The sequence below is a fragment of the Coturnix japonica genome, chromosome Z (genome assembly GCF_054131305.1).
Source record: "Coturnix japonica strain WE chromosome Z, WE-NBRP24, whole genome shotgun sequence".
NCBI lineage: Eukaryota > Metazoa > Chordata > Aves > Galliformes > Phasianidae > Coturnix > Coturnix japonica.
In genome coordinates this window covers 67,227,458-67,237,341 of record NC_140702.1, presented here as the reverse complement: position 1 = coordinate 67,237,341, position 9,884 = coordinate 67,227,458, and the positions used below count along the sequence as shown (strand labels likewise).

Below are 9,884 nucleotides of genomic sequence, written 5' to 3'. Positions count from 1 at the left end.
GAGGCCGGGGTGCACCCTGTCCCTGGGCGGTACAAAGGGGAGGCTGAAGCCAGTGGAAATCGCCGAGCCCTGCCCGTGGGCTGGGGCCAGGACCCGCAGCGTCCCGCAGCTCCTGTCCTTGCGCTGCCTCCCTGTGCGGGGAGCAGCGGCCGCTCACCGCCGTGCTGCTCGGTGCTCGTGCGGCAATGCAGCACTCCGACCCCGCAGGGCCCCCGGGCGCTGTTTATCTTTGCACAGGAGATAAAGCAGCTGTCGGCCATCCCGTTTCGGGGCTGGACAGCTGTAGCTCGCCTCGGCCCATCCTTTCCCAGCACTTCTGACACCAGATTAAGGGTAGCCCCACGGTTTGGTGCACCCGAGGGTGCTCGCACCTCGTCTGCTGGGCTGTGCCCATCCACTTGTGCACCAGGCTGAGATGTCCCCCATCACTTTATGGGGACTGTACCTGTTTGAACCTTCAAGGGCTGTGTTCCCTCAACATACTCTGCATTGTGCAGTTCTGGGATCTGGCAGTGCTGGAGAGAAAAGAGAAATCCACCAGACAAATGTGTATCGATAGCTGCGGTGGAGGCGGCACAGGTAGATACTGTAGGTATAGACGGGCACAGCAGACAGCAGAGTTAGATTGAGAGATACTCTGAGCAGAGAAATACTGCAGGAGGAATTGGGAGATAGATCCTGCGGGCTGATCGATACCTTCTGCGTGTGGAGGGACAGCAAGATAGAGCAGGCTGCAGCGGGAAGGTGCGTGTTGGGCTGCGAAGTGCATTTGTCCTGCGATGGCTCTGAGGAGCTGCAGCTGGACCCACATCGCAGTCCCTCTGGCCACCTCTGAGGTGCCCTGGGATCCTCACCTGGCTTCTGTGTGCCAAAGGCTGCAGTTCTCCCATGTGTCCAGGCTGCTTGGTGCCTAGGTGCAGGCAGCTGAAGGGCTCTGACCACAAGCCCCAGCTCCAGGACAGGGACTGTGCTCGAGTCGGTATCAGCAGGGGAGTGTGTGCCCTGCTCTGTGCCTCAGCTTCCCCATATGAATCAAGTGGTGGTTAAGGACAACTCCTCCCAGAGGCACTCAGCAAAACCCCTTGAGCTGCTCACTTCCACTGCTGAACACACCTAGGGGTGATAAGGGCACCCCTGGAGCATCCCCACAGGGACCCCTGCTCACCACCGTGTTATTGACACAGGAGCTACAGAAAACACTGCTGAGATTGTTCACACTAATGTTATTTAGCAGCAATATTTCCGTAATAAAAGAAATCAATGGGCAAGAGAAAAGACCTGTCCAGAGCTTTGATTTTCTCATTTTAATGGCATACTTATTTACTCCCACCAGCGTGCCCATCGGATTTTCATTACGTGGCCTTCGCTGTAAGTGGAGTGGTATTGATACGAGCTGCTGAGTTAGCGCCTTCCTGCGCGGGCCAGAGCAGGATCACTCATGTTCCTCGACAGGCCTGCAGAGCACACACATAAACACAGCCATGTGCACGTGTGTGCATGTACGTACACCTGTGCATTTGAATGGGACATATGCCTAGAGGTGCACAAACACACACAGCTTTCCTGCCTACGCACATCCATACACACATGCACAATATGCTATGCACACTTTTCAGTCCATACAGATGCGATTGCCCTGCATATACATACACATGCACACACCTGTCCTCTACCTACCTGCACACTTTTAATCACACACACTTATGCACTGCTAATGAATATGCATAGAGCCCTGCTTGCACCCCTGCACACTTCAAACACCCCAGGATCACCTCCCATACCCTCCTCACACCCATGTGCAGACACACTGCTCTCCCCACGCTCCTGCCCATGCCCCTGTGCCATTGTGCCCCCATGGCTGTCCCCAGGACTCCCACTCCAGCCCCAGCCCCATACCCCTTGCTGGGGGCTCTGCACACACCACACACCCAAGCAGGTGGGATGACGATGTTTATTACTGCCATCTCTTTTGGGGTGACAAAAGACAATGTAGCCCATGCACAGGGCTGCCAGTTGGAGGGGTAAGGAGAGATGTACTGTGGGCTGGTGGCCTGGGGACACAGATTATGCTGGGAACAGAACAGAGCTGGAAGCCCTCTGCTGAGCTCACATGGGCATGGGGCTGTGAGCAGAGTGCACCCCCCCACTTGGCCAGGGACCCTGCTGGCTCTCAGCCAGGGTTAGTGTTTTGAGGGGCAAAGTCCCATCCTGAGCTGATTCAGAGTTTTGGGCACCCACAGACACTCAGTATGTGCACAGCCTGGAGGCCATGCTTGGTTAAGGCGACAGATGGTGGCTGTCCCCCCCTGGGAGGCACAAGGAAGGGATCTCTTCCACCCAAGGGGCAGGTGACACAGCAGGGATAGATGCCAGGACAGACCTTCAGCACAGAGGCTGATCATCCCCATACTGCCTGGGCATCCTCCCGCGGTGCTTGGGGACATTGTGTGCTGCCAGCACCTGGGAGCCATGGTGGGAGCTGCCAGCTGGACACTGTGCTCCGTGCTGACCATAGCTGCGGCTGCCTGCTAGCCTGGATGGCACACAGGGAACCTCCCAGGGGCTGCTTGGTGCTGGATGCACCAGCATCCTCACCCCCAGGTTTTGGGATCTGCAGCCCAGAGAAGAGAGGGAGGAGAAGGAAGGGGGAGGAAGGCTGTTGGGGAACACTGTCCAGCCGGGCTCAGCAGCCCAAAGTGCCGAAGAAGGCATTGGCTTCCAGGAGGAGGCCCTTGGTGTAGGCGCGCAGGGTGTAGAAGAGGGTGGTGAAGTCCTGAGTGCTGAAGATGGTGTCTGCCAGTGCGAAGGCAAGTGTAGAGGGGACAAAGCCTCGGCCGTACTCCACCATCCAGGTACCCGCACTCCACTGCACTGACGTGGCCTCTCCTGCCTGGTGCACAATGGTGTCCCCTGCCAACACAAATGGCATCACTCCCAGTAGCTGTTCCACATCATGTCCAAGGCGGAGATGTGTGGGGCTGGGAGATGCAGCACTCAGCCCCTCCCCATCCATTCCCTGTGGCCAGCTGCCACCCCTCTATTATTGACACCATTATGGTGCAGGGGACATGGAGATCCTCATCCCCCTCTCTAAGCTGTTGCCAGCTGGAAGGAAGAGGCAGCGTGACAGTGCAGAGCGGCCATACTGCAGGATGGGGATGCAGCCCTCATGTCATGCTTACCAGGATAATAGACCTCACTTCTGGTGGTTCCCTCTTTCCACTGTCGGAAAGTGCCTGAGATGATGGTGTCGTAGATTTCTGCAAAGTAGCGACCTGCAAAGGGCAAAGCACCGCTCATCATGTCCCTGTAGGGGTGAGAGGGCTGCCAGTCCCTGGGATGGACCGTCCCAGAAGGAGAGAGGCTAAAAGAGCACAGAGACACCCTCTGCCCCACATACCTGAGTGCCCCCCGGTGTCGATGGCTGTCCCAAAGAGCAGCACGTACTCAGTGAGGGAGGCATGCAGCAGGCACATGGAGCCCATCCAGCCGCCCGCGTTCACAAACACCCACTGCAGGTCCTCATCAGGCAGGATGTGCCCCGGGTGCTTCTTCCGCAGCTCCACGATGATCTTGGAGAAAGCCAGCTCGTGATCCAGCCCTGCAGTACCGGGGTCAGCCTGAATCCCAGGCACGGAACAAGCCCTAACAGCCCCCCTACACTGCATCCTTAGCCACGGGGTCCCAGCATGGCCTCTGGCGGCTCTACCAGGAGGTGAAAACTCCCTTCCCAGTTCCAGCCCCACTGCCTCCTCAACTGCTGAAGGATGTACGGGACTAAGAGCCCCAGGGCCCAGCTGCAGCGGGACCCCGAGCAGACAGCGGCCCTGTCTCGGCAGCGTGCAGCCCCCAGCTCTGACCCTGCGGGACTCCCCACGGGAGCTGATGCCCGTCCCGTCCCACCGCCCCCAGTACCAAATCCTCCCGCCCCCGTTCCCCTACCGCTGCTCCCTCACTGACCCTTTTCCCCTTCTCGGTTCCGCTTCCCGTCTCCCCCCACCCCCACATACCCGCGTGGTGCCGGGCGAGCTCGGCGATCTCGGCGGGCTGGAACTCGTACCGCTTGCAGGCCAGCCAGCCCCGCAGTCCCTGCAGAAGCAAGGCCAGCGCTCCCAGCCCCAGCCCGACCCGCAGCACCCACGGCCCCGCCACCCCCATGCTGCCGCTCCTCTCCGCCCGCGGGGACGACCCGGGTCCGCCCCGTCGAGGCCACGCCGCTCCCGGCCGCAGCGCTGCGCCGGCGCGAAGGGGCGGGACGGAGCCGGCACCGCCCGGCGGGGACGGGGCTTCCGGGCGGCGGCGGAGGCATGGAGGCGGCGGGGGGAGGAGGAGGAGCCGGCTTCCGTGCCAGCGGTACGGCGGGGACGGGCGGCGGGCGGGAGGAGGCGCGGTGCCCGCCCCCTCGTGTCATCCCACTCGTGTCCCACTTCTTTGTGTCCCACCACTCGTGTCCCCAGCCCCACTCGAGTCCCACCACCCGTGTTCCTCGTTAGTTGTCCCCCGCCCCACTCGCGTCCCCACGCTCACGTTCCCCACGTCGAGTTCTCCCACTCGTGTCCCCATAGCGCTCTCTCCCCGTCTGCCTCACGTTCCTCCACTCCCGTCCCCGTCAGTCGTGCCCCACTCGTGTCACCAAACTTACGCCCCTCACTCGTGTCCCCCCCTTGTGACCACCCTACCCATGTCTCCCATCTCTGACCCCACTCATGTTCCCCCACTCATCTCACACACTCGTGACCATGACCCACCTGTGGCTTCCATCCGTGTCCTCCTAGTCATGTCCCTCAGCAGCGACCCCCACTCACGCCCCCCTTGTGACCCTGCTGCCCTCCCACAGAGCACCAGCACTGCCGCTACAACCCGCTGCGGGATGAGTGGGTGCTGGTGTCCGCACACCGTGTGAAGCGGCCCTGGCAGGGACAGCTGGAGAAGCCCCCAAACGAGGACGTGCCCCGCTGGGACCCCAAGAACCCTCTCTGCCCTGGAGCCACACGGGCCAACGGCGAGGTACCACGGTGCACCCTGATCCTCCTCCCTCCCCCCTGTGAGCCTCAGCCCCATCCCCAGACTCCATTTCTCACCCCTACAGGTGAACCCACACTACGAAGGCACCTTTGTCTTCCCCAACGACTTCCCTGCATTGCAGCCCGATGCCCCTGAACCTGGTAACTGCTGCAGGGGTTCTGCGGGGCTATAGGGGCGTAGATGCTGCCCAAATCCCATCCCTACTCTCTGTCCCCTGCAGATGACAGTGGCCACCCCCTGTTCCGAGCGGCAGCTGCCCGGGGTGTGTGGTGAGTACTCCCAGCTCTGGGAACAGGCAGCTCTGTTGCTTTCCTTTGCCCTCCTGTTCTGATTTTGGGGCTTTTTCCCCAGCAAGGTGATGTGCTTCCACCCACACTCCGACTTGACGCTGCCTCTCATGTCGCTGCTGGAGATCCGGGCAGTGATTGATGCATGGGCTGAGCTGGAGGCAGAGCTGGGGGCATCGTACCCCTGGGTGCAGGTCTGTTGGGGACAGGGGACACGTGTGTCTGTCTGCACTGCTCTCTACGTGTCTTTACACTGCTTCCTCCACAGATCTTCGAGAACAAAGGGGCGATGATGGGCTGCTCCAACCCGCACCCGCACTGCCAGGTGAGGCTGTGACCCCAGGGGCGGCTGTAGGACAAAGCCCCTCGGAAGATGGGAGCGCAGCGGGGTCGGTCCCCTCCTTGTCCCCCCTCTGCTGGGGGTTGTTGCTACGTGCTGGACTGCCCACCAGGTGGCAGCACGGAACCGTGGTTGGTCGGTGTAGGGTTGGGTTTAGGTGCTTTGGGGCTCCTGGGGGGCGCGATGGGGCCGGCTAACAAGGGACAGTCCTGTGTCCTTGCCAGGTGTGGGCCAGCAGCTTCCTCCCCAACGAGGCACGTTTGGAGGAGCGGACGCAGCGGCAGCACCACAGGCAGCACGGTGTGCCCATGCTGCTGGAGTACGCCGAGCAGGAGGCACAGCGTAAGGTGAGGACATGGCTGTCCCCTTGTCCCTAAGTGGAGGATGTCCCTGTCACCATCCCCTGAGTGCTGTGTCCCACAGGAGCGGCTGGTGGTGGAGAACGAGGACTGGCTGGTGGTTGTACCCTACTGGGCCACCTGGCCTTTCCAGACCCTGCTCCTGCCCCGCCGCCATGTCCTCCGCCTGCAGGACCTGTGTGACAGTGAGAGGGACAGTGAGTGATGCCCTGGGATAATTTCTGGGAGGGATCTCTATGGGGTTTTGTGGCAGTGAAGGATGTGGTGCTCCACGCTCTTGGGGTGCTGTCCCTCAGGCTTGTCACCAGTGCCTGGTGTCACTGGGGTCCTGGCTGGTTCTGGGTGCACTCACTGCCCCCCAACCCCACAGGCCTGGCCTCCATCATGTGGCGGCTGCTGATCAAGTATGACAACCTCTTCCAAGTCTCCTTCCCCTACTCTATGGGCTGGCATGGTGAGCATTCCCTCTCCTCTGCTGCTCTGTCCTCATCTCTCCTATTGCACACCTGACCCCATACCCTGCTCAGGAGCCCCTACAGGCCCCCACCTGCAGGAGGACTGTGGGCACTGGCAGCTCCATGCCCATTACTACCCGCCGCTGCTCCGCTCTGCCACTGTCCGCAAGTTCATGGTGGGCTACGAGATGCTGGCACAGGCGCAGCGGGACCTCACCCCTGAGCAGGTGAGGAGCTGGGTCTGTCAGGGGGAGCTCAGGGAGTGGCTTGGCTGCTTGCTGAGCTGTTGCAGCCTCATTTCTGGTCCCTGCAGGCTGCAGAGCGGCTGAGAGCCCTCCCGGAGGTGCACTACAAGCTGAGGCCTCAGGAGACGGTGTGTGATGCTGCCCAGGCCTGAGGCGAAGTGGAGGGCTCAGCTGAGACCTGTCAGCTTCTTCTGAGCTCCCTCATGGACTGTGGCTTCCCCAGCCCTCATCCTGCCCAGTCCCTGCTTGGTCATCATGCCAAAAGTCTTATCTTCCTCCCAGTCTGGTCTTAGTGGTGGAATGGGGAGCGATGCCCAATAAACCCACTAGCAAAGTGCCTCTGGCTGTACCCTGCTGGCTTCTGGCCTGTTAGGAGGAACCCCAGGTGCTGGGAGGGGAGATAACCAGGGGGGTGCAGGGGATGAGCTGCTCACTGCTGTCTCTGCATTGCCTCCTTGTCCTCCCTGGGGGGAGCTCTGAGCCTGCTGAGCTGCCTTGCAGGCTGAGGAGCAGGAGGCTGCCCCAGGTGCATCCATCTCCTAGGCAGGGCTGGAGGCTGGCAAATTCCTTCTAATGGTCTGGGGATATAGCCCTCATCCTGTCTGCCTGGGTACTTGGGATGCAGCGTGTGGGCTGGGGGTTGCATCAGGCAGCTCTCTGCTCTGTTCCTCCCTGCAGTCCCATCCCCTCTGTGATGCCCCACAGCTGGTCTGGGGGTTTGTCCTGTGGGGATGCCTGGTGTATGGAGCACCATCTGCCGCCACATCCTCATGCAATTCTATTTTAATTGTCACCAAAGAGCCATTCTAATAACTCCCTAATGAGGCCTGTAGCGTTTTGAAGTCTGAGAGTGGTCCCCTGGGGGCCAGAAATCTCTTGCAAGCAGGGAGATTCTCCTCTCCAGGACTGATCTGCTACCTCCAAGACAGCGCCTTCTGGGAAGTGCCACGTGTCCCTGTCTATGCATTGTTCTCACATCCCAGCCTGTGGAAGGCTGGATGCTGTCTCCATCCTCCCTGTGGTATTCCCATATCTCCTGATGTCCCCATCGCCTCCAGTCTCCCGCTCCTCTGTCCCTGTCCCTTCCAGTGTCCCCATCCTGCCCCTGACATCCCCATTGCAGAGACATCCCTACCATTATTCCACTTCTATTCCCCATACCCAGCAGGTCCTGGAATTTTTGGGAGGAGGTGGTGGATGGCAGCACATTGGGGTGATGACCACCACCGTCACAGCCCCCCTGTTCACCTTCTTCCTTGCAACAAGTGCATGCTCACAGCAATCAGACCCTGCCCAGCTCTTTCCCAGGGCCCTGGAAAAGCAGCGATGAATTGGCTTAAATGTGGGAATCCAGATTGGGGTAATTAGCCGCTGAACTGGTTGTAACGAGGCTCGTCATCCCCCTGCACGCGCAGTTAGCTCTGATTTAATAGCCCACCAGCGCTCAGCCCGGGCCGCCGTGCGTCAGCCCGGGGCCGTAAATGAAACTTGCAGTAAGTCAAGCGGTATTAAACTTTACAGTCACCGTCTTTAAAAACAAGACTCTTTCTCTAATAAATCAGAGCAAGTGGGATTGTAAATATCAGGGCAGGATCTGTATTGCTTAATTAAACAGAACCTAATGAACAGCCTGTTTGTTGTGTTGTGATTTAGGATGAAAGCTGGGGAGAGGAGGTGTGTGCAGAGGAGCGCAGGTACTGCTGAAACAACGCTGAGACACTGTGAGGGCTTCATTTTATTTAATTTATTCTTTTTATTTCCCCCCCCAGGAAGGCAAAAGATTAAAGGGGGGACATCATATGGATTTATAGGAGGAAGGGATTGGCTTGTTAGGGGCCTGGTACCTTTAAGTGAGGTGTGAAGGGATGGGAAAACACAGCCAGGAGAGATGCAGCCATGCTTGCATCACAGGGAGAGTGTGATTTTGGGAGACGAGCTGGAGCTTAGTGCAGGATTGTTGCTGTGTCTTCCCAGCTCTGCACAGCCTGCAGCCCCCAGCCCCGCTGTCTGCAGGCTCAGTGTGACATTGTCACAGTGCATGGGACCCCTTTGGTGCCAGCTCTGAAGCCCAAACCCTACTGCCCTCAGAGCTCCTCCTTCCCTCCCTCCCAGCACAGGTGAGACAATAAATACTGTGTGAAAGAAGTTAATCTGTGACCAGAGCATTTTAATCAGAAAAAAGAAAAAAAGGAAAAGGTATTAGTGCAGGCCTGCTGGCTCCTGCCAAACTGCACTTTTACTGTCCCTGCCGGTACAGGGTTTATGGCTGTCATTTCATTCCAGTTTTACTGTTGTTTTTGCCTTTATTGTCGAGTTTCCCCTTGCCTCCAGTTGCCTGTGATTGAATTGATGGAGGGGAGATAGAGAAGGGGGAGAAAAGGGGGGAGGAGGAGGGGAGAGATGAAGGCCCTGTAGCTCTTGGGGAAAGGGAGCGGCCCAAACCCCTCTGTTTCTATCTGAAAGACACCATCAGGCACTTAACGTGAAAAGTAATTACAGATATTTAAGCAGATGCTGAGCACCCCCGTGCCCTGCAGCAATCAGTTCCCTGTTAAGGGCAGCCCTGTATGCCAGGAGAATGAAAACCAAAACCCCCAATCCCTCCCGAACTGCTCTTGGCACAGCACCCAACTTATCCTGGGCAGCCCAAAGCAATGCTGGGTGTCTGTGGGCTCTGGGAACGCAGCCCCATGTGATCTTATTTGTTACGCACCTGAAATGGGTGTTGATTGAGCTGCATCACCCTGCAGCAACCGTGTAGGCAGCAAGCAGGGAGTTCCCCTATCACCCCGAATTTCCAGGTGCTGAGGACATACTGCTCCACCACGAAGAGCTCTCATAAATAACCCCTTGCTGCTTTTTAACCCTCTCCACCCCATTTTCAAGTTCCCCTGAGGATCAGGGATGCTCAAAAAGCAACGGGCAGATTCCAGCTGCTTCTGCTGCATGTCAGTAATGGCAGGACCTATCCCAGCTCCTTAGAAATGCTGGCACAGGAGAACAGAAACGAAGCCCTCGCCCCTGCCAACATCCGACCCCCCCCACCCCCCAGCCTGGATCAGCCGTCGCATCGGGGACTTGCAGTGATTATGATAAAACCTGCAGGACACCAAGGGCATCACTATGATTTGTGCTGTCTAAATGTTAATCAGAATAATAATGCCTATTGAGAC

At 58.7% G+C, this 9,884-nt stretch overlaps 2 protein-coding genes across 2 annotated transcripts; one reads left to right on the top strand and one right to left on the bottom strand.

Moving 5' to 3' along the window:
- Nucleotides 1–1,937: 1,937 nt before the first annotated feature.
- On the bottom strand, nucleotides 1,938–4,211 carry SIGMAR1 (sigma non-opioid intracellular receptor 1). The gene is made up of 4 exons (XM_015848424.3): nucleotides 4,011–4,211; nucleotides 3,401–3,601; nucleotides 3,183–3,275; nucleotides 1,938–2,910 (listed from the first exon to the last, which is right to left on the bottom strand). The coding sequence occupies exons 1-4, from the start codon at nucleotides 4,156–4,158 to the stop codon at nucleotides 2,684–2,686; spliced, it is 669 nt and encodes a 222-aa protein (XP_015703910.1). The 5' UTR covers nucleotides 4,159–4,211; the 3' UTR covers nucleotides 1,938–2,683.
- A 71-nt stretch (nucleotides 4,212–4,282) lies between these two features.
- Nucleotides 4,283–8,339, top strand: GALT (galactose-1-phosphate uridylyltransferase). The gene is made up of 11 exons (XM_032441359.2): nucleotides 4,283–4,353; nucleotides 4,838–5,007; nucleotides 5,090–5,165; nucleotides 5,246–5,294; nucleotides 5,377–5,506; nucleotides 5,581–5,637; nucleotides 5,877–5,999; nucleotides 6,076–6,208; nucleotides 6,382–6,465; nucleotides 6,539–6,693; nucleotides 6,780–8,339. Exons 1-11 carry the CDS (start codon nucleotides 4,308–4,310, stop codon nucleotides 6,861–6,863), a joined length of 1,107 nt encoding a protein of 368 aa, XP_032297250.2. The 5' UTR covers nucleotides 4,283–4,307; the 3' UTR covers nucleotides 6,864–8,339.
- The last annotated feature ends 1,545 nt before the right edge of the window (nucleotides 8,340–9,884 follow it).